The sequence below is a fragment of the Salmo trutta genome, chromosome 10 (genome assembly GCF_901001165.1).
Source record: "Salmo trutta chromosome 10, fSalTru1.1, whole genome shotgun sequence".
NCBI lineage: Eukaryota > Metazoa > Chordata > Actinopteri > Salmoniformes > Salmonidae > Salmo > Salmo trutta.
This window is the reverse complement of record NC_042966.1, coordinates 13492386-13516810: the sequence shown is the minus strand read 5'-3', so window position 1 is coordinate 13516810 and position 24425 is coordinate 13492386. Positions and strand designations below refer to the sequence as shown.

The 24425-nt window shown below is 44.2% G+C and overlaps 1 protein-coding gene across 3 annotated transcripts in view; it reads right to left on the bottom strand.

The window, feature by feature from the left end:
* LOC115201144 (1-phosphatidylinositol 4,5-bisphosphate phosphodiesterase epsilon-1) overlaps positions 1–24425 on the bottom strand; it is a 104661-nt gene that overhangs the window by 7542 nt on the left and 72694 nt on the right. For 2 of the 3 annotated variants that reach the window (XM_029764476.1, XM_029764479.1), the window contains 13 exons: positions 24129–24245; positions 23765–23923; positions 19351–19471; positions 18950–18991; positions 17826–17950; positions 17529–17646; positions 17048–17170; positions 6204–6497; positions 4565–4728; positions 2971–3232; positions 1534–1652; positions 1245–1373; positions 938–1135 (listed from right to left, as the gene is read on the bottom strand). In XM_029764476.1, the coding sequence (XP_029620336.1) occupies positions 938–1135; positions 1245–1373; positions 1534–1652; positions 2971–3232; positions 4565–4728; positions 6204–6497; positions 17048–17170; positions 17529–17646; positions 17826–17950; positions 18950–18991; positions 19351–19471; positions 23765–23923; positions 24129–24245 (1971 nt within the window). The remainder of the gene's footprint in view (positions 1–937; positions 1136–1244; positions 1374–1533; positions 1653–2970; positions 3233–4564; positions 4729–6203; positions 6498–17047; positions 17171–17528; positions 17647–17825; positions 17951–18949; positions 18992–19350; positions 19472–23764; positions 23924–24128; positions 24246–24425) is intronic. The other variant, XM_029764478.1, reaches the window with a different exon arrangement.

The window sequence follows — 24425 nt, the reverse complement described above, 5'->3', positions numbered from 1 at the left end:
TGGCTAAATGGTTAAGGGAGTTACCTCATATGATTAACAAAGTTCGTATTGAATGCTGCATATGTCAAGTGCACTCGAAACAATATATTTATCTTATTTTAGTCTTTGTTAGCTAGCTAGATTTTATCATCGTCACACACCGACAGCAGATTACGATTTCTTCTTCGGTATAATGGCGGTCCGCAAACAACTGTTTAAGGTGTGTGGTCCATCACAGTTACACAGCTTTACATTAGTATAAAAGAAAAACTCAAATACATTTTAGTCACAACAATATTTCACTGTCCTATACAAAATAAAATCAGCTCCATCCTCGACACGGATTGATCAACATTACGTTTTTCCGGTTCGGCCCACCACTTATTTTCCCTATAAGCAACAATGCGTGTGCAACTGTGGACAAAACAGAGGGGGTTGGCTTAGAATCAAAGGATGGTTGACAATATTGAAGCTATACTTCCTCTCCATATCTTTATAAAAAAAAATATATAAATTGCACAATGAGCACTTGTCTCAAATTGTTACAGTTGTTTCTTAGCCAGCTAGCACATTTTTTGGCATATTAGCATACAGTAGACGTGACAAGAGTAAAAAAAAACAAAAAAAACAAGACATGGTATCAATAAGATGCAACGAGCTGAAACGAGCCACCTATGATTCCCCACGTGGCAGCTTCTTGTCATTGTTGCCAGCTATCCGACTGTCCAGAATCACAACCCCGTCGATGCGCACGCATCAATTTCATGACGTTGTCAGCTAACCCGTCTACTGTATATGAAAGGAAAGTAGTGTGTATTTCATAATATGACCACAGGATGGGGCAACTTAGAATGAAGAAATTGATTAAAAAAATACGGTATTTGCTTTGACCGGTTTCTCATTAAAATAGTTTGACTCTACAGCAGTCATGGGAAATTTCTGTTGAATAAAGTAGTACCTCTTCCTTGGTTTTAAGGCAGATTCTGCCCACATATCCCTCTTCGGGCTGCCAGCTGTTGATAACCCTGATGATCTCCTCCTCAGGGGCTACGGGGCGCTGCTGATGACACCTCTTACGGTCACTGCGCTCCTTCCCCAGTGACACCTTCTCCTCACACAGGAAGTACTCACTGGCACCATCTGTGGACATCAGCAACTAAAGTAGGAAGAGGAGAAATAGATAGGCCACTATGAACTGAGAGCGTGGCAGGTCTGGTGTGTTTGTGTGTGTACATTTTTCTATGGGTGGGTGTACCGGGACTGACCGTGTCCAGTAGCTGTCCGGCGGTGGTCTGCTCTTTCACAGACACTACAGTGAAAGGCTCTCGACCTGGCACACCATGGACAGTCACTTTGTGCTGCTGGGCTGCCCTCCGCTCCTCAGAACTAAACAGCTGCCAGGGAAATACAGTGTTGTAAATATCCATCTACATTGTCCTTACATGTACTTTAAGGTTACTAGCTAATTAGCTCATCAGATGCTGTTCGAAGAGCTACAATAATATAAGCAATCCCTAGATGCTCCTCAGGGGTGTGTGTATGTGTGTGTGTTACCACGGCAGCAGGCAGGGCTGTGCCGGTGGGGCTCTCCTCTACTCTGCGGCTATAGATGAACAGACTGGACACCTCCAGGGGCTCGTTGTGCTGCGTCCTCAGCTGGATGTGTCTATAGCCTGGAACAACAGACAACCAACCACAGACATTAAGAACAGGGAGTAGAAGTGTATTAACCTGGGCACATGCCATGCTGTAGCTGCTAGCAAACTCTGTACATAGCATGTTGCTAAATATCATGGTTAAATGATCTATTAACCTCTGGTATCTGTGGGATGGTAGCATCCCACCTCCACAACAGCTAGTGAAATTGCAGGGCGCCAAATTCAAAACAACAGAAATCCTATAATTAAAATTCCTCAATCATACAAGTATTATACACCATTTTAAAGATAAAATTATTATTAATCCAACCACAGCGTCCGATTTCAAAAAGGCTTTACTGCAAAAGCACACCATGCGATTATGTTAGGTCAGCGCCTAGCCACAGAAAACCATACAGCCATTTTCCAACAAAGGAGAGGTGTCACAAAAGTCAAAAATAGCATTAAAATGAATCACTTACCTTTGATGATCTTCATCTGGTGGCACTCCCAGGACTGCATGTTACACAATAAATCTTTGTTTTGTTCGATAATGTCCCTCTTTATGTCCAAAAACCTCCATTTTGTTGGTGCGTTTAGTTCAGTAATCCAAAGGCACAAAGCGCGCTCTCAACATCCAGATGAAAAGTCAAAAAAGTACAATAAAAGTTCATAGAAACATGTCAAACAATGTTTAAAAATCAATCCTCAGGTTGTTTTTGTCATAAATAATCAATAATATTTCAACAGGACAAAAGCTTCGTCAATAGAAAAGGAGAAACAAGAAAGGCACGCTCCCGATCACGCGGTGGACTCATGTCTGGAAATTTCCACTGTCCACTCATTGAAAGTGCTGTATCTCCCTAATTTTTCAGAGTAAAAGCCTGAAACAATGCCTAAAGACTGGCCACATGTAGAAGAAGCCATAGCAATCGTGAACTGGGTCCTAAGTCTTTGTATGGTGGATAGGCTTTCAATGGAAAAACAGCCTTTCAAAATAATAGTACTTCCTGGATGGATTTTCCTCAGGTTATCGCCTGCCATATCAGTTTTGTTATACTCACAGACATTATTTTAACAGTTTTGGAAAATAGAGCGTTTTCTATCAAAATCTACCACTTATATGCATATCCTAGCTTCTGGGCCTGAGTAGCAGGCAGTTTAATTTGGGCAAGCTTTTCATCCAAAATTCCAAATGCTGCCCCCTACCCTAGTGAAGTTAATAGGTTACGTGCTATTGATGTTTGAACTTGAGAAAAAAATTCATCAGGAATATTTAAAGTGGAAATAGAAGTTTGAAGTCATCACTTTCTTCCTCCTCTTTTCCACTCCACCCCCTCATCCTCTCCCTCACCTGGTTTGAGGGCCCGTAGGGGCAGTATCCTTTGAGCAGTGGTCTGGTAGCTGTTGTTCTCAACCACAGCGATGCGCAGGAAGCAGGCATCCTCAAAGTGCACGGGGAATCGGAAGTGCTCTGACCACATGGGGTTGAGCGTGTTGCGGTGGATGGGCTTGGTGTGGAATTGGAAGCTGTCCACGGGCATGCCCATCACATCCACCTCCACACAGGGGCTGCCCGCGCTGTTGGCAGGGCACACGTTCTGCCCAGACACAATCTGACAGAGGGGGAAAGGACACCTTTAATTCATTATATACTGTATATCAAAAGTGAATTTAATAATCTTAATCCACTAAAATCAGATACTTGGCATTACACGTGTAATTACATTACTCTTTGTTTTACTTAATACTTTATCATACTTACTGTATGTCATATTCCTGCCAGATTTTATAAGAAATTAAACATCTGTTTACACAACTCGTTTTACGACCTCTTTTCCCATTCACTATTGCAGAAGATTTATTGGGTGGTGTCGTCTCAACTAGAGAAATCATACTGTATATATATATATATATGGTGCAAATTGCTCCAATAAACCCATCAAAACCATGTTGAAGAGCCCGATGGGAGTGCTTTGGGTAAGTGTGTGTGTATACCCAGCAGGGTAGTTAGTGAGAGAGACCAGTATATGGGTCATATTGAAGTGTGTTTGGCTACATTTTAAAATACGTTTTTGTTGGGTTGAGTGTCTGTGTATCCCTAGAGGGGGAGATTTTTGTGTGTGTGTGTGTACTCTTAGGAGGCACTCTTTCCTCTGGTCTAAAATCCACAAAAATATCCCAATGCCCCAGGGCAGTGATTGACACTGCCCTGTGTCGGGTGCCGTCTTTCGGATGGGACGTTAAACAGGTGTACTGATTCTCTGTGGTCACTAAAGAGCCCATGGCACTTATCATAGAGGTGTTAACCCAAGTGTCTTGGCTAAATTCCCTATCTGGCTCCTCATACCATCATGTCCACCTAAATCATCCACAGCTTCCAATTGGCTCATTCATTTCCCATGTAACTATTCCCCAGGACTTTGCTGTAAATGAGAATGTGTTCTCAGTCAACATACTTTGGAAAATAAGGGTAACATTTTTTAATTTTTCTATAGAAAGTGTGTGTTTGTATGTTTGATTGTGCGCCTCCATGTACACTCCCCTCCATATGTTCATGTCCATTCAGTTCCTATTGGACAAAATAAAATCCAAAACACACTGTAAATGCATCCAATAAGTTTGTAGTCACAAGCTCGATGTATTCATTGCGTGGAAGGAATATGGGACAAAATGTTAAACTTTTGACGATAAGCGAATTTGTCCACATACGACTTCTTCAAAATGGGGGGACTAGATACATAGTGCTTTCATTTGTAAACAGTATAACAGATTCGTATGAAAATACCATCACATAAAAAAGGTGCCATTCTGTACTGTCACCTCATATGAAACATTTGACCTCAAATCCAAAAGTAGTATCGAGCCTATGAAGTAGAGAGCCAAAAATGGTTTTAGCAGTCTAAATACATATGGAGGGGAGTGTGTGTGTGTTTGTGTGTGCTCACAGTCAGAGAGTAGAGTGTTGGGCTTATGCTCTCCACGTCTCTCTCCAGGGAGCAGAGTTGCTGGTAGAGGGGACAGCAGCGATCCCACAGCACTGGAGGTTTCAGGACATATCCACAATGCCCATTCGCCTCAAACAGAGCTGTGTTCAACTGCATGGGCAGGTCTGGAGAGGGCAGAGGTGGCGACGAAGAAAGTGAAAGAAAAGGGGGGAGGTGAGAGAATGAGAGAGGAGAAAGAGTTAGAAAACAGACCATCCATTGTTTCACAAGTATCACTTATCGTAATTTTAGTTTGAAAATTGGCACAGGTGAGTGGAGAAACATAGCTTGCAAATCTGCAACTAAGCTTTATAAACGTGTAAAACAGACAACCCAATAAAATACATGTTTTATTTACTTATTTAACTAGGCAAGTCTTAGTTACAATGACAGCCTATCAGTATCACGACCATGTCCAGCGTACTGAGTTGACTCAGTGCTGCCCAGGTCAGAGCTCTCCCTTACAGAGAAATGAGCAATGACATGCAAGATAACATAACCCAGTGTTTCCCCAATACATCTCCACACGGTCATATTGTACCCTGTCCAAGCCATTTCTAATGAATAGGCAACTAGAGTTTCTTGAAAAGTTCATAAGTTTTAAGTAGGGCCCCCTGAGTTTTTCCTGACCATGTCACCTGACCAGGGTACAAAATGACCTAGTTATGGACTACACTGAACAAAAATATAAAATGCAACATATAAAGTATCGGTCCCATTAGCTGAAATAAAAGATCCCAGAAAAATTCCATACGCACAAAGCTTATTTTGCTCAGATTTTGTACACAAATTTGTTTACATCCCTGTTAGTGAGCATTTTTCCTTTGCCAAGATAATCCATCCACCTGACAGGTGTGGCATATCAAGAAGCTGTTTAAACAGCATAATCATTACACAGGTGCACCTTGTGCTGGGGACAATAAAAGGCCACCTTAAAATGTGCAGTGTTGTCACACAACACAATGCCACACGTCTCAAGTGAGGGAGCGTGCGATTGGCATGCTGACTGCAGGAATGTCCACCAGAGCTGTTGCCAGAGAATTGAAAGCAGCCTCCAACGTTGTTTTAGAGAATTTGGCAGTACATCCAACAGGCCTCACAACCACCAGACCACGTGTATGGAGTCATGTGGGCAAGCGGTTTGCTGAACAGAGTGCCTCATGGTGGCGTTGGGGTTATGGTATGTGCAGGCATAAGCTACAGACAATGAACACAAGTGCATTTTATCAATGGTAATTTTAATGCACAGAAATACCTTGAAGAAATCCTGTGAGGTCCATTTTTTTAAGGTATCTGTGACCAACAGATGCATATCTGTATACCCGGTCATGTGAAATCCATAGATTAGGGCCTAATTTATTGATTTAATTTGACTGATTTCATCCTATGAACTGTAACTCAGTATGATCTTTGAAATTGTTGCATGTTGCATTTATATTTTTGTTCAGCATATAGGGGTTATTTCCCCATACCCAGATAAAGTCCCAGCCTGGTCCTGGACTAAAAATAACTTGCAATGAAGAATCTCCATTGAGCATAGTAACATCCAGTGACTAAACTGGACCAACCTCATCAGTAAGACTCCTCTCCATGTCCTTACCATCAGTCTGATAATTGAGAGCCACCACTTGTATGCCGTGTAGCCAGAAGGGCAGAGGGTTGGGGTTGGCTGAGTCGATGCGCGTTGCGGCCGGGTAGGTCCTTAACAGCTGGGAGGTGGTGTGCAGGATCAGCTTCTCTGAGTTGCGGCGGCACAGGCGCTTGGCAGTGTTCTCGTTGACAGAGGAGATGTGGTAGCACTTGGGAGTGTGGATGACGGCACTGACTGAGGGATTGGGGCTGAGCACGGGCGATGTCTGCTCTTCCCAGCTCAGACGGGTGCCCTCCACGCTACCTAGAGGGGGCAACAGTTACACATTTACAATCTAGTCATTTGGCGGATACGTTTCTCCAGAGCGATAGAAGTGAAAAGGAAGAAGAAACAAGGACAACTCAAATAACGATTTGAATACATTTTTAAAAAATGCCTTTTTCCCAGGATAGTAAGACAATGTAACACTAACATTTAAATAACCCAAATAGTACAGGTAACTGCCAAAATAATGAAAACACTTGAAAAAAATCAGAGATACAAAGTATATTGAAAGCAGGTACTTCCACACAGGTGTGGTTCCTGAGTTAATTAAGAAGAAATTAACATCCATCATGCTTAGGGTCATGTATAAAAATGCTGGTCAGGCTGTTATTTGGCTACCTTTGCCCCTATAGGACAATTGGGATGTGGCAAATGTAAAACATTTCTGAAAGTTTAAACTGCCATTTTTTTTAATGAAGATAGACAACCAGGTGAGGAGAGTTCCTTACTAATTAGTGATCTTATTTCATCAATCAAGTACAAGGGAGGAGTGAAAACCCGAAGACACTCAGCCCTCCATGGAATGAGTTTGACACGTGATTTAAACCATAAGAAAAAAAAATATCATAAAATGACGTGAATTCACGATTCAGATATAGTCCTGCAATGCAGTTCAATCTACCCTGGCTACCTACCAGACGACGCTCACCTTACTGTTGTCCCCCACCCACTCAGCAACGATGCTACGTAATGCCGTTATAGGTTCTCTGCTGTGTCCCTCCCCTCCATGTTCTCAGTTGTCAGTACATGGGACTTTATGTTCCACTTCTCATCAATGTGATGGCTTGTTGCAGTGATGTTTGACAGCGTGTTCATAGACGTCCAACAATCTGTTAACTCCACGTAGTAAGGTGGATGAGAGCTCACACTGTACTTGCAGAGCAATCATTGTACAGTTGTGGCCAAAGGTTTTGAGAATGGCACAAATATTAATTTTAACAAAGTCTGCTGCCTCAGTTTGTATGATGGCAATTTGCATATTCTCCAGAATGTTATGAAGAGTGATCAGATTAATTGCTATTAATAACAAAGTCCCTCTTTGCAAAGCAAATAAACTGAATTCCCCAAAAACATTTCCACTGCATTTCAGCCCTACCAAAAAAGGACCAGCTGACATGTCAGTGATTCTCTCGTTAACACAGGTGTGAGTGTTGACGAGGACAAGGCTGGAGATCACTCTGTCATGCTGATTGAATTCAAATAACAGACTGGAAGCTTCAAAAGGAGGGTGGTGCTTGGAATCATTGTTCTTCCTCTGTCAGCCGTGGTTACCTGCAAGGAAACATGTGCCGTCATCATTGCTTTGCACAAAAAGGGCTTCATAGGCAAGGATATTGCTGCCAGTAAGATTGCATCTAAATCAACCATTTGTCGGATCATCAAGAACTTCAAGGAGAGCGGCTCAATTGTTGTGAAGAAGGCTTCAGGGCGCCCAAGAAAGTCCAGCAAGCGCCAGGATTGTCTCCTAAAGTTGATTCAGCTGCGGGATCGGGGCACCACCAGTACAGAGCTTGCTCAGGAATGGCAGCAGGCAGGTGTGAGTGCATCTGCACGCACAGTGAGGCAAATACTTTTGGAGGTTGGCCTGGTGTCAAGAAGGGCAGCAAAGAAGCCACTTCTCTCCAGGAAAAACATCAGGGACAGACTGATATTCTGCAAAAGGTACAGGGATTGGACTGCTGAGTACTGGGGTAAAGTCATTTTTGCTGATGAATCTTCTTTCCGGTTGTTTGGGCATCCGGAAAAAGCTTGTCCGGAGAAGACAAGGTGCGCGCTACCATCAGTCCTGTGTCATGCCAACAGTAAAGCATCCTGAGACCATTCATGTGTGGGGTTGCTTCTCAGCCAAGGGAATGGGCTCACTCACAATTTTGCCTAAGAACACAGCCATGAATAAAGAATGGTACCAACACATCCTCCGAGAACAAATTCTCCCAACCATCCAGAAGGCAAAAGTGATAACTAAGTGGCTCGGGGAACAAAACATTGATATTGTGGGTCCATGGCCAGGAAACTCCCCAGACCTTAATCCCATTGAGAACTTGTGGTCAATCCTCAAGAGGCAGGTGGACAAACAAAACCCCACAAATTCTGACCAACTCCAAGCATTGCTTATGCAAGAATGGGCTGCCAGTTGTCAGGATGTGGCCCAGAAATTAATTGACAGCATGCCAGGGTGGATCAAATCAAATGTTATTTGTCACATACACATGGTTAGCAGATGTTAATGCAAGTGTAGCGAAATGCTTGTGCTTCTAGTTCCGACAATGCAGTAATATCCAACGAGTAATCTAACCTAACAATTTCACAACAATTACCTTATACACACACAAGTGTAAAAGGAATGAATAAGAATATGTACATAAAAAAATATATATGAATGAGTGATGGTATAGAACGGCATAGGCAAGATGCAGTGGATGGTATAGAGTACAGTATATACATATGAGATGAGTAATGTAGGATATGTAAACATATAAATGTGTCATTGTTTAAAGTGGCTAGTGATACATTTATTACATCCATTTTTTATTACTAAAGTGGCTGGAGTTGAGTCAGTATGTTGGCAGCAGCCACTCAATGTTAGTGATGGCTGTTTAACAGTCTGATGGCCTTGAGATACAGTGCCTTGCGAAAGTATTCGGCCCCCTTGAACTTTGACCTTTTGCCACATTTCAGGCTTCAAACATAAAGATATAAAACTGTAATTTTTTGTGAAGAATCAACAACAAGTGGGACACAATCATGAAGTGGAACGAAATTTATTGGATATTTCAAACTTTCTTAACAAATAAAAAAACTGAAAATTGGGCGTGCAAAATTATTCAGCCCCCTTAAGTTAATACTTCGTAGCGCCACCTTTTGCTGCGATTACAGCTGTAAGTCGCTTGGGGTATGTCTCTATCAGTTTTGCACATCGAGAGACTGACATTTTTGCCCATTCCTCCTTGCAAAACAGCTCGAGCTCAGTGAGGTTGAATGGAGAGCATTTGTGAACAGCAGTTTTCAGTTCTTTCCACAGATTCTCGATTGGATTCAGGTCTGGACTTTGACTTGGCCATTCTAACACCTGGATATGTTTATTTGTGAATCATTCCATTGTAGATTTTGCTTTATGTTTTGGATCATTGTCTTGTTGGAAGACAAATCTCCGTCCCAGTCTCAGGTCTTTTGCAGACTCCATCAGGTTTTCTTCCAGAATGGTCCTGTATTTGGCTCCATCCATCTTCCCATCAATTTTAACCATCTTCCCTGCCCCTGCTGAAGAAAAGCAGGCCCAAACCATGATGCTGCCACCACCATGTTTGACAGTGGGGATGGTGTGTTCAGGGTGATGAGCTGTGTTGCTTTTACGCCAAACATAACGTTTTGCATTGTTGCCAAAAAGTTTGATTTTGGTTTCATCTGACCAGAGCACCTTCTTCCACATGTTTGGTGTGTCTCCCAGGTGGTTAGTGGCAAACTTTAAACGACACTTTTTATGGATATCTTTAAGAAATGGCTTTCTTCTTGCCACTCTTCCATAAAAGGCCAGATTTGTGCAGTATACGACTGATTGTTGTCCTATGGACAGAGTCTCCCACCTCAGCTGTAGATCTCTGCAGTTCATCCAGAGTGATCATGGGCCTCTTGGCTGCATCTCTGATCAGTCTTCTCCTTGTATGAGCTGAAAGTTTAGAGGGACGGCCGGGTCTTCGTAGATTTGCAGTGGTCTGATACTCCTTCCATTTCAATATTATCGCTTGCACAGTGCTCCTTGGGATGTTTAAAGCTTGGGAAATCTTTTTGTATCCAAATCCGGCTTTAAACTTCTCCACAACAGTATCTCGGACCTGCCTGGTGTGTTCCTTGTTCTTCATGATGCTCTCTGCGCTTTAAACGGACCTCAGACTATCACAGAGCAGGTGCATTTATACTGAGACTTGATTACACACAGGTGGATTCTATTTATCATCATTAGTCATTTAGGTCAACATTGGATCATTCAGAGATCCTCACTGAACTTCTGGAGAGAGTTTGCTGCACTGAAAGTAAAGGGGCTGAATAATTTTGCACGGCCAATTTTTCATTTTTTTATTTGTTAAAAAAGTTTGAAATATCCAATAAATTTCGTTCCACTTCATAATTGTGTCCCACTTGTTGTTGATTCTTCACAAAAAATTACAGTTTTATATCTTTATGTTTGAAGCCTGAAATGTGGCAAAAGGTCGAAAAGTTCAAGGGGGCCGAATACTTTCGCAAGGCACTGTAGAAGCTGTTTTTCAGTCTCTCGGTCCCTGCTTTGATGCACCTGTACTGACCTCGCCTTCTGGATGATAGCGGGGTAAACAGGCAGTGGCTCGGGTGGTTGTTGTCCGTGATTATCTTTTTGGCCTTCCTGTGACATCAGGTGCTGCAGGTGTCCTGGAGGGCAGGTAGTTTGCCCCCGGTGATGCGTTGTGCAGACCTCACTACCCTCTAGAAAGCCTTACGGTTATGGGCGGAGCAGTTGCCGTACCAGGCCGGTGATACAGCCCGACAGGATGCTCTCGATTGTGCATCTGTAAAAGTTTGAGTATTTTTGGTGACAAGCCTCCTGAGGTTGGAGGCGCTGCTGCGCCTTCTTCACCACGCTGTCTGTGTTGTTGGACCATTTCAGTTTGTCCGTGATGTGTACGCTGAGGAACTTAAATGTTTCCTGAAGTCCACGATCATCTCCTTTATTTTGTTGACGTTGAGTGTGAGGTTATTTTCCTGACACCACACTCCGAGGGCCCTCACCACCTCCCTGTAGGCCGTCTCGTCGTTGTTGGTAATCAAGCCTACCACTGTAGTGTCGTCTGCAAACTTGATTGAGTTGGAGGCGTGCATGGCCACGCAGTCGTGGGTGAACAGGGAGTACAGGAGAGGGCTGAGAACACACCCTTGTGGGGCCCCAGTGTTGAGGATCAGCGGGGTGGAGATGTTACCTACCCTCACCACCTGGGGGCGGCCTTTCAGGAAGTCCAGGACCCAGTTGCACAGGGTGGGGTCGAGTCCCAGGGTCTCGAGCTTGATGACGAGTTTGGAGGGTACTATGGTGTTAAATGCTGAGCTGTAGTCGATGAACAGTATTCTCACATAGGTATTCCTCTTGTCCAGATGGGTTATGGCAGTGTGCAGTGTGATTGCGATTGCGTCTGTGGACCTATTGGGGCGGAAAGCAAATTGGAGTGGGTCTAGGGTGTCAGGTAGGGTGGAGATGATATGGTCCTTGACTAGTCTCTCAAAGCACTTCATGATGACGGAAGTGAGTGCTACGGGGCGGTAGTCATTTAGCTTAGTTACCTTAGCTTTCTTGTGAACAGGAACAATGGTGGCCCTCTTGAAGCATGTGGGGACAGCAGACTGGGATAAGGATTGATTGAATATGTCCGTAAACACACCAGCCAGCTGGTCTGCGCATGCTCGGAGGACGCGGCTGGGGATGCCGTCTGGGCCTGCAGCCTTGCGAGGGTTGACACATTTAAATGTTTTGCTCACGTCGGCTGCAGTGAAGGAGAGCCCGCAGGTTTTGGTAGCGGGCCGTGTCAGTGGCACTGTATTGTCCTCAAAGCGAGCAAAGAGGTTGTTTAGTCTGTCTGAGAGCAAGACTGCCATCAATCCACGGTTTCAGGTTTGGGAATGTTTTAATAGACGCTGTGGGTACGACATCGCCGATGCACTTGCTAATAAACCCGCTCACCGACTCAGCATATTCGTCAATGTTGTTGTTCGCCGCAATGTGGAACATATCCCAGTCCACGTGATTGAAGCAATCTTGAAGTGTGGAATCCGATTGGTCGGACCAGCGTTGAACAGACCTGAGCGTGGGAGCTTCCTGTTTTAGTTTCTGTCTATAGGCTGGAAGCAACAAAATGGAGTCGTGGTCAGCTTTTCCAAAAGGAGGGCGGGGGAGGGCCTTATATGCGTCACGGAAGTTAGAATAGCAATGATCTAGGGTTTTGCCAGCCCTGGTAGCGCAATCGATATGCTGATAGAATTTCAGAATTTCAGATTAGCCTTGTTAAAATCCCCAGCTACAACAAATACAGCCTCAGGGTATGTGGTTTCCAGTTTACATAGAGTCTAATGAAGTTCGTTCAGGGCCATCGATGTGTCTGCTTGGGGGGGGATATATGCGGCTGTGATTATAATCGAAGAGAATTCTCTAGGTAGATAATGCAGTCGGCATTTGATTGTGAGGAATTCTAAGTCAGGTGAACAAAAGGACTTGAGTTCCTGTATGTTGTTATGATCACAACACGTCTCGTTAATCATAAGGCATACACCCCCACCCTTCTTACCAGAAAGATGGTTGTTTCTGTCGGCGCGATGCGTGAAGAAACCAGCTGGCTGTACCGACTCCGATAGCGTGTCTCGAGTGAGCCATGTTTCCGTGAAACAAAGAACGTTACAGTCTGATGTCTCTCTGGAAGGCTACCCTTGCACGGATTTCGTCTACCTTGTTGTCAAGAGGCTGGTCATTGGCGAGTAGTATGCTCGGCAGCGGTGCGCGATGTGCCCGTCTACGGAGCCTGACCAGAAGACCGCTCCGTCTGCCCCATCTACGGTGTCGTTGTTTTGGGTCGCCGGCTGGGGAAAGTCGTATTCCTGATCGTAATGTTGGTGAGTTGACGCTGCTTTTATATCCAATAGTTCCTCCCGACTGTATGTAATAAAACCTACAATTACCTGGGGTAAGAATGTAAGAAATAACAAATAAAAAAAACCAAATACTGCATAGTTTCCTAGGAACGCGAAGCGAGGCGGCCATCTCTGTCGGCGCCGGAAGTATCAGAGGTCTTAGAGGTTGCAGAGGTCTTGAAAAAGAAGGGTCAACACTGCAAATATTGACTCTCTGCATCAACTTCATGTAATTGTCAATAAAAGCCTTTGACACTTATGAAATGCTTGTAATTATACTTCAGTATTCCATAGTAACATTGACAAAAATATCTAAAGACACTGAAGCAGCAAACTTTGACACAAATAATAATTTCCACATTCTCAACTTTTGGCCACGACTGTACCATTTTCACATCCGGGCCGTCAAGGCATCTTGTAGTCTGGTTCTATATATGCCATCAGGGCATTGAAGCCAACATCCTCTACCATTGGCAATGGCTGCATTTCAACTGCATTACACCTGTACTGCCACTGTAGCTCAATTCCACCTAGCAAAGTTTGCATTTCTTTCACCACCTTCTCATTTCACTTCTCAAAGTACTGCCATACAGGACTTTCTGCTGTCACTTCCCAGTCTCACTCACTGTCATTTTTCCAACTGTTAACGATGATGACGTGCGAAGTGCCTTATATCATCTGGAGTATTTCTCTTGTCTTTTCCGGTGTCCTGTGTGAATTTAAATATGCTCTCTCTAATTCTCTCTTTCTCTTTCTTTCTTTCTCTCTCTCTCTCGGAGGACCTGAGCCCTAGGACCATGCCTCAGGACTACCTGGCTTGATGACTCCTTGCTGTCCCCAGTTCACCTGGCCGTGCTGCTGCTCCAGTCCCAACTGTTCTGCCTGCAGCTATGGAACCCTGACCTGTTCACCGGACGTGCTACCTGTCCCAGATCTGCTGTTTTCAACTCTCTAGAGACAGCAGGAGTGGTAGAGATACTCTCAAAGATCGGCTATGAAAAAGCCAACTGACACTTACTCGTGTTGCTGACTTGTTGCACCCTCGACAACTACTATGATTATTATTATTTGACAATGCTGGTCATTTATGAACATTTGAACATCTTGGCCATGTTCTGTTATAATCTCCACCCGGCACAGCCAGAAGAGGACTGGCCACCCCTCATAGCCTGGTTCCTCTCTAGGTTTCTTCCTAGGTTTTGGCCTTTCTAGGGAGTTTTTCCTAGCCACCGTGCTTCTACACCTGCATTGCTTGCTGTTTGGGGTTTTAGGCTGGGTTTCTGTACAGCACTTTGAGATTTCAGCTGATGTAAGAAGGGCTATATAAATACATTTGATTTGATTTGATATCCGTGGCAAATAAACGTTTAAATGTTCACACCTCTAAATAACAATGCCCTACCATCCACAGGGCACAAGTGGTCACCGAATAGTTTGAGAAGCATGAGAATGATTTAAACCATACGCCATGGCCGTCTCAGTCACCAGATCTCAACCCAATTGAACACATATAGGAGATTCTGGAGCGGCACCTGAGACAGCGTTTTTCCACCACCATCAACAAAACACCAAATGATGGAATTTCTCATAGAAGAACGGTGTCGCATCCCTCCAATAGTTAGACACTTCTAGAATCTATGCCAAGGTGCACTGAAGCTGTTCTGGTGGCTGGTTGTGGGCCAACGCCATAGTAAGACACTATGTTGGGGTTTCCTTTATTTTGGAAGTTACCTGAACCTTTCGAAGTGTTATGATTGATCATGAAAGAGGCATTAGCTACACAGCTATTCAAACTCTCTCTGCCAAGCCTCAGTGCCGAGACAGAAAAAAACATGTGCCTCCAAGATATTCCATCTAACAACCCCATTTTAACCCTTTTAAAAGCTCCACGAGAGCTTCTCTCAGCATCTTTCACTATACTCTGTAATGCAGCTTGTGCGCACATTAAGAGGGCCATTTTATGGAAAAGTTAAAGGGTTAGACCACCCAACTTACAACATGAAACATTGGTTTCCTTACCTTGTAAGCAGTGTCGTGTCTTTGGCGTCATTAAAACAGAAGACATGCTTATCAGATAACTAATTATTATTACGCAATTAAACGGATTAATCTTGTAACTGTAATTAACTAGGAGGTCGGGGCACCAAGGAAAATATTCAGATTACAAAGTTATAATTTTTTTAATATAACTTTCAGATATCATACTATCTGATCTGAGTCTTGTGATTAATAATGTGTTATTTACCTCGCCAGTCTCATTCCAAACGTCGTAAATTGTTGGTTATCTGCACGAACCCAGTCTTCACTATGAGTCATCCATACATCAATTGTCTTAAAATCATTTATTTACTAAACTAAATAATTCACAGAAATGCATAATCAAACAGATATGGTTACAAGGAAATGATAGGAGAATGTGCCCTAGTGGGCTAAACCGGCATGGCGGCTTGTTAGACAAAAGGGGGGTGGGGTCAGCTGAGAAGGCACTACAGAGTTGAAATTAATTATAACAATTGAAATGCTAATCCTTTGCACATGAACGCTCACTCATTCGGGAACAATTGCAATCAATATATATATATTTACGCTCAGTGTGTCGTCGGGATCTTTGTTGAAAAGTTCTGTTCTGTTGGAGAGTTTTGTCCTCGCGTTCTCTCGCTCTCTCTCTCTCTCGGTTAGAATGGATATTTCAAAGTGACATTCATTAATGTCGTTATAGGACGGCTGCTTCGTCGGTCTTCGCATTCAATAATACCGAATTCCTAGCTGCAGACTAGTAATTAATATCAAAGACTTGTTATTATTCTGTCGGTTTCAATAGTCTAAGAGTTTAACCACATGGTATGGTTAAAGTTCAGAACGAGGAATGCATGGTCAAACCTTGGCCCTCTCTTCTCAAGGTAAGCTGGTCTGGTGAAAGAAACCCTGGGTGGGGGTTTTATTCAGAACGACAGAAAAAGGCCGTCTCATGACGCCAGGTCTCGTCTGTTCATGGGGGCGTGCCGATGACTTGGTAAAACTTTAAACAGAAAATACAATTCTCTCACATTAACATCTTACCAGCATCCCAACATATTCCAAATAGCTTTATCCTTATTCATTAATTTTATACAACCATTAGATGTAAGTCTCACAACTGAGGCTATTATATAAACAGAGCCATAGTAATGTGGCCATATTGTCTCTCATGAGTTTCACAAAATTGTACCAAACAGACCAGTTCGTAGCTGGATTCTTCACCGATCTTTTATACCTTCTCCAGAACATAAATGTCATTTGGTTCCCCAGTCCTGTGAGGTGGAAGAATTCCTTTGTCTCTCTATGAAAACACTCTGTCTCTTTATACTGTGGCCATGAGGCGGGACATTTTCTTAGGAATTTACGACCGCTCAAACAGGGCCTGAGTAGGGAGAGGTAGGGGGATGGTACATAGAAAACCCAAAGAGGGCAACGTCATGACAGCAGTCTATGGACAAGGTCTGACAGCAATCCATGCTTTGGTTTAGTTTCCCTGGCACTGTTCCCACATGCTTACATTTGAGCATTTGTGGCACAAATCCCATTCATGTCATGCGACCAATATTAGCATGTCCAAATCACACGAAAGTATCTAAAATTGACTGTGAAACAGTCACTTATAGATGATTTGAACATGATGAGCGAAACAATATGCTTTTATTGGTCCCATGTCTTGAATAAGATTTGTGCCACAAATGCTAAAATGTCCATAAAGGAAAACCAACAATCCCTTCAACAGGCTGGTTCCCACAGGGGGGTAATCTGACTGAGTCTGTATGTGGGTGTCCTTACCTGTCCCTACACATCCCACCCCCAGCTCCAGGTCTAGGGGTCTGGGTCAAAGGGAAAAGCTCGGCCATACGTACCCTTCCCTGGTACTGCCTCCTTGGGGCTGCTTCCACTACGACCCGGATCCATGCCAAAGACGGACTTCCTGTTCTTTCTGTCTTTTCTTCTGCCAGAGGCCGAATGAGAGAGGGTGGAGAGGCCTGTTTCCCCCCACACACAGAAAGAAAGCGACAGATGAGTGTGTAAGACAAGGCCGTGGCTTAAGGGCACCATCACGCTTCCTCCCCTTCTTTCCCTTTCTCACGCTGGTTTAATGTTGCTAGTTTGTTCTGGCTGTGCTCCAGAGAATTATACCCCTAGAAGATGTGCACCTGATTCTAATTTACAATCAATTCAGAGCCCTGTTTTATTCCTTTGTGAACATTCATCGTTATCTCTCACGGTTGGGAAATCACCAGGCGGAATAAAAACACGGCACTACATTCTGAACATAAACCATCTCTTCGCTGGAATGAGCCATATAGGAAAGTTAATTGAACTGAATGAAAGGAGGACTACCGGGGAACTTGACGGCCTGGCAGTAGATGATGAGGTCAGAGAGCTCCTGAGCGATCTGTCGACTCTCCTTCTTGTTCTGGGGGGGATATAAGTCTTCTTCCAGCTCTATGTCCAATACCTGGGGTAGGAGCAGAGTCAGTGATTCAGATCTGGGATTACTTCTAGGGGAAAAAAATACATTTAGGGTGCATTTGTCAAGTGTTTATATACTGTAGGTCTGGTAGTTAATATTTAAGATCAGTTTTACCTCTATGGTCTCTCCTGGCTCAGAGACTAGAGGTCAGAGGTGAAACCCACCTTCCCTTTGTACTTGGTTACAGCATTGTCTGCTTTCTTCATCCTCTTTGCCATCTCATCAGTGATGGGATGGTCTTCCTTGTCACCTGATGACTTCCTTTCTGGTTTATCATTCAGGATGTTATCTGAGAAACAAAACCATTGTCTTTGAGTGAGGGAGTCGGACAGAACAGCTTGAATTACTCAAATGACTGCTTCCAATGTTATGTTATTCACTGGCTTCACATGTAATCTTCCTCGTGAAACCATTACCGGTAAACTGAGATAAAAATTCCATTCCACATGCTTGTGATGCTGAGAATTGGGGAAATGCTATTCAGACAAAAACAGTGGCCCTCCACAAATCCCAAAATGCAACGCAATGTCCATAAACAAAGAGCTGGTAGTTTGAGCCTTCAGCTCTTCTCTCGCCCACACACAGCAGGACACAACACACGACTGTAAACACAGATTTGATGTCCGCAATGGATCACTCAAAAGATGATTTCCACCAAAACTCATCATGACAGTTATTTTACTGCGGGAATCACACTGGTTCAGTGCAGTTTCAGTGTTGTCTGTCTGTCTCACACTGCTCTGGTTACATGTGGTGGCTGGTGAGAGCCTATCCGCTAGGGATTTTCACCCCCCACTGCTCCATGTTACGACAGGGTCGCGCAGGGGCCTGAGAAACCAGATGTCTTGGTTCTCTCTCTGATGAGCCATTGTCACTAGCAAGGTTAGGACGTACATATCAAGACACAGCAGTGCAGATGGGGGGGGGGGGGTGACGTATTTACACTACACTGGCCCTGTGTGCACTGACAACACAGAACCAAACAGATCATCAGCCATTAACCCACAAGCTCTTCTGCTTTAACCTTACTCCCTCTGCAGTTTAATACTACAATTACCCTTATTCACAATGTCAAGTTCCAGAACTCTAACCTCCCCAGTACCCCCCCCCCCCCCCCCCCCCGGTACAGTAAAAGCCTCGATTTCACCCCAGCAAGCAGGTGAGCAAGGGAGACATGCAAAGCGTACAGTACCCAGGCCCACGGCACAGACGGAGTGCTACAGTTGGAGCCATGCAGTGGAGCTGGTACTGTATATGCAGGGAGACCGCTTAACGTCGTTCAGTTTACCTTCAAGGCTATAAGAGGCAGTGGAATCTGGAAAGACGTCAGCTGCAGCACAGAGGAACAGTCAGGGACAGAGGAATTGGAGGAAAGAGCACAGGAAAACGAACGCACCTCCAAGTACAGCGACTAAATCCACTGGAGGCTTCCCTTATGTTAATAACAGACAGAATCAAGGAAGGCGTTAAAAAGAAGTCTAAATACAAGATCTCACTCCCCTACGTCATTATCCTTCATAACAACCATACGTTGCTACAGCGATGTACTATAGGGGCGAAGTGAGTGAGACAGTAGTTAGTGAGGACGTCATTGAAACCACATGAGACTGAGGCTTTGATCTGCTCAGTGTATGTGTTGTACACATTGTTACAGAGTGTTTAACTACAGTAAAAGTGAGTCTCTCTCACCATCAGACAGGGATTCACAGTCATCGTCATACTCGTCTTCTTCCTCTTCATCATCATCGTGGTTACCAGGAGAGCTTCCTCCCGGGGCCCCGTTGCTGGTCTGCGCCTTTATGTGGGCCAGCTGGTGAGTCAGAGAACAGAGCATGATTAGTGGAAAGTCCTGCAGCCACTGCACCATGTCAACAGACATAAAAGCTTGTTCTTACATGGGGCCATTATCTTTCTGAGTGCTTCCAGGACTAGGCTCCTCAGTCACTTCCGAAGACACAGCTTGACTGACGTCATCCTCGACTGCGAGGGGCCGTGTGTGTATACTGTGTGCATGCGTTCACACTGTATAAGGTCTTGTATTGTGGCAATATTTGATATACATACATATTATATACACCTCACATGCGACCCTAGATAAGATTATGCAATTAGCCTATGAAATTCACTGCATGACTGAGGGACCTTACAGATAATTTGTATGTGAGGGGTACAGAGATTAGGTAGTCATTCAAAAATCATGTTAAACACTATTATTGGACAGAGTGAGTCCATGCAACTTAAGCAAATCTGTACTCCTGAATTTATTCAAAGGTGTTGAATACTTATTGACAAGACATTTCAGCTTATAATTTTTCATTCATTTGTAAACATTTCAAAAACCATAATTCCACTGAAATGGGGTATTGTGTGTAGGCCAGTGACATTCGCTTGGAAGCTGTAACAACAAAATGTGGAAAAAGTTAAGGGGTGTGAATACTTTTTTAAGGCACTGTATGTGTGACGACCTCAGGGGGTGTGCTGGGTACTATAGAGATGACAGAATTCCTGAGAGGACAAAAGAGATGCTTGCATACAGTGTCATCAGGGTTCACTTTGAACAAGTACAAGTAACCACAGAGATGATAAATCCATATGTATGGCATCAAAGTTTAATATACAGTGCATTTGGTAAGTATTCAGACCCCTTACATTTTTTGTTACAGCCTTATTCTAAAATTGATTTAAATAAAACATTTTCCTTAATCTACACACAATACCCCATAATGACAAAGCAAATTCTTTTTTTGCAAATGTATAAAAAATTAAATACAGAAATCATTATTTACATAAGTATTCAGATCCTTTGCTATGAGATTCAAAATTGAGCTCAGGTGCATCCTGTTTCCATTGATCATCCTTGAGATGTTTCTACAACTTGAAGGTCTCCAAGTACACAGTTGCCTCCATCATTGTTAAATGGAAGAAGTTTAAAAAAAAAAAAAAAAATCTTCCTAGAGCTGGCCGCCGGCCAAACTGAGCAATCAGGGGAGAAGGGCCTTGGTCAGGGAGGTGACCAAGCACCCGATGGTCACTGACAGAGCTCCAGAGTTCCTCTGTGGAGATGGGAAAACATTCCAGAAAGACAAACATCTCTGCAGCACTCCACCAATAAGCCTTTATGGTAGAGTGGCCACACGGAAGCCACTCCTCAGTAAAAGGGACATGACAGCCCGCTTGGAGTTTGCCAAAAGGCACCTAAAGGACTCTCAGACCATGAGAAACAAGATTCTCTGGTCTGATGGAACCAAGATTGAACTCTTTGGCCTGAATGCCAAGCCTCACGTCTGGAGGAAACCTGGCACAATCCCTTCGGTGAAGCATGGGTGGCAGCATCATGCTGTGGGAATGTTTTTCAGTGGCAGGGACTGGGAGACTAGTCAGGATCGAGGGAAAGATGAACAGTACAAGTACAGAGAGATCCTTGATGAAAACCTGCTCCAAAGTGCTCAGGACCTCAGACTTGGGCGAAGGTTGCACCTTCCAACAGGACAACGACCCTAAGCACACAGCCAAGACAACGCAGGAGTGGCTTGGGACGTTCACCTCCAGCGGGCAGTGCTGCACCAGAAAGCCAGCGCAGACCGTCGCACCAGGGGACCGGGTCTGGCTCTCGACCCAAAAACTGCCCCTCCGCCTGCCCTGCCGGAAACTGGGGCCGCAGTTTGTGTGGCCATTTAAAGTCCTGAGGAGACTGAACGAGGTGAGTTACAGTTTACAGCTTCCCCCGATTACCGTATTAACCCCTCATACCATGTGTCTCTTCTCAGGCCGGTGGTGGCTGACCCGCTCCAGGAGTCTGAGGTGCGGGAGGTTCCTCCACCCCCTCTGGACATCGAGGGGGTCCCGGCGTACTCCGTTCGCTCCATACTGGATTCGAGGCGTCGGGCGAGGGGCCTTCAGTACCTCGTGGACTGGGAGGGGTACGGTCCGGAGGAGAGGTGCTGGGTTCCGGTGGAGGACGTATTGGACCCTTCAATACTACGGGAGTTCCACCGTCTCCATCCGGATCGCCCTACACCTCGCACTCCGGGTCGTCCATGAGGCCGGTGTCGGCGCTCTTCTGGAGCCGCGTGTCAGGTTTCTTAATGTCCTCGAGTGGCCCAGCCAGAGCCCGGACTTGAACCTGATCGAACATCTCTGGAGAGACCTGAGAATAGCTGTGCAGCGATGCTCCCCTCCAACCTGACAGAGCTTGACAGGATCTGCAGAGAAGAATGGGAGAAACTCCCCAAATACAGGTGTGCCAAGCTTGTAGCATCATTCAAGAATATTTGAGGCTGTAATCGCTGCCAAAGGTGCTTCAACAAAGTACTGAGTAAAGGGTCTGAATACTGATAGGGTCTGAGATGTGATATTTCAATTTATTTTAAAATTATTATTAAAACCTGTTTTTGCTTTGTCATTGTGGTGTAATGTGTGTAGATTGTTGATTAGAAAAACTATTTAATCCATTTTAGAATAAGTCTAACGTAACAAAATGTGGAAAAAGTCAAGGAGTCTGAATACTTTCCGAATGTACTGTATAATGAACTTAAATATAAAACGCAACAAGCAACAATTTCAAAGATTTAGTTACAGTTACAGTTCATATGAGGAAGTCAGTCAATTTAAATAAATTCATTAGTCCCTAATCTATGGATTTCACATGACTGGGAATACAGATATGCATTTGTTGGTCATAGATACCTTAAAAGAAAAGGGCCTCAGGTTCTCTTCACGGTATTTATGTGCTTTCAAATTGCCATTGTGTTCGTTGTCCTTAGCTTATGCCTGCCCATAGCATAATTCCATAACCCCCACCAGGTTTCCATCCAATTGGTGACCGTTTTGCATATAAATATTCAAAAATGTGCACATTTTCCCACCAGAGAAAATGTTTCCTTCCAATGTAATTATTGCGGATAAAAGGCTGTGCGTGATGACGTAGTGCACATTAAAAATACAAGTTAAATGTTTTTTTACCCCCCTTTTCGATTTTATCTCATTGCTGCAACTCCCCAACGGGCTTGGGAGAGGCGAAGGTGGAGCCATGCATCCTCTGAAACATGACCCGCCTAACCGCGCTCCTTAAACACCCGCCAGCTTAACCCGGAAGCCAGCCGCACCAATGTGTTGGAGGAAACACTGTTCAATTGGCAACAGGAGTCATCCTGCAGACACCCGGCCCGCCACAAGGAGTCGCTAGAGCATGATGAACCAAGTAAAGCACCCCCCGGCTAAACCCTCCACTAACCCAATTGTGCACTGTCCTATGGGACACCCGGTTGTGGCACAGCCCGGGAATGAACCCGGATCTGTAGTAACGCCTCTAGCACTGCGATGCAGTGCCTTACACCGCTTGGGAGGCCTCCTCTACTGACGGTTTTGTCAATAAATATGTTATATAGCATTTTCTATGTACCCACTCTAGTATTGGAACGTGCGCTCCAGCCAACCATTCGCAGATACAGTGCGGGTATAGCCTACATTAGATTATTATGGACAAAGGAGCAAGATATTTTTTATTTGTCAAACGGCAGCCAAGCATCGATCATGTCACCGGAATAGGACCCTTGGTATTTAATAGAAAGGAGCATCAAGCTCATCATCGTGAACTTTCACCACCCTGTGAAGTTCATCATAGCTTATCTGTAGTCAAAAAAACTGCATGCTTTCCGAGTCGTAGTGGGAGGACCACACAAAATATCGTCGCGTGACTCCAAGTTTACATTCGATAAGATGGTTACAATATCAATATTTGCGCATAAAGGCATTTCCACATTAATTTCTCACATAATTAATTTTAGACTCAAAAGATGGTATTTTGTTTTGTCGGCATTTGGAAAGTTTTCTAACACATTTGCTGTTTCCATCAGCCCTGTCGTGACATTTTTTTATCCGACTTACTTTACTCTCATTAAAAAGGTTGGATGGACACCTGGTTACTAACACTTATTTCAATAGTCAGTCCGCTGGATACTGGTGTGAGAGATGCATTTTTGCCACTTGACGGGGGAAGAGCAGGCTGCCTCTTGAGTATTTTCCTTGTTTTCCTGAGCCATTGTCCATGCAGACCCAGAGGTGACAAAGCGCACATACTTTAGGGCCGAGCCTACAGTCTCACCTTCTGTTTGAGAATGTCAACAGGAGCCTGGTGTGCTGTCAGCTTCTTGTTCTTGAGGAGGATCTTTCCCTTCAGTTGCAGTGGGGAGGGGAGCAGCTGGTCATCCGACAAATCACTTTCAAACAGGAAGTTGCTCACCAGCTTGACTCCGAACACCGCCTTCAAAACACAAATAAACAGATCAAGTGGGCTGACCAAAGGAATCATCACAGACACGCTAAAATCAAAGGTGTTTCATCAAAGCACTATCAGAGTGGTCTCTAAAGGAGGAAGGAATGAAGTAACGAGGTTCTTAGGGATAAAACGCGTGACATGTCAGCTAGAATCCGTTCTGATCAGGTCCATTGGAGCCAGAAGGAGGTACCTTGAAGATTTCAGCCATTTTGCGTTGCTGGGGCAGAGAGCAGTGATTCTCAATGGACAGGATGACCGGCATGTCTGAGTTGACAAAAGCAGTGCGATTGATCGCCTCCACCACATCCTAGAAGAAAATGGGTTACAGTACGAGGCATAACTATAATCCTATTTATACAATAATTCCAGCATCTAAGCAGTATTACTCAAGCTATAAAAGAGGTATGCCGTCATTGTACTGTATCTTGGCCAAACAGTGACATAAAGTCAATAGCGGCAGTGTGACAGGGTTGTGGCAGGGTTGTGG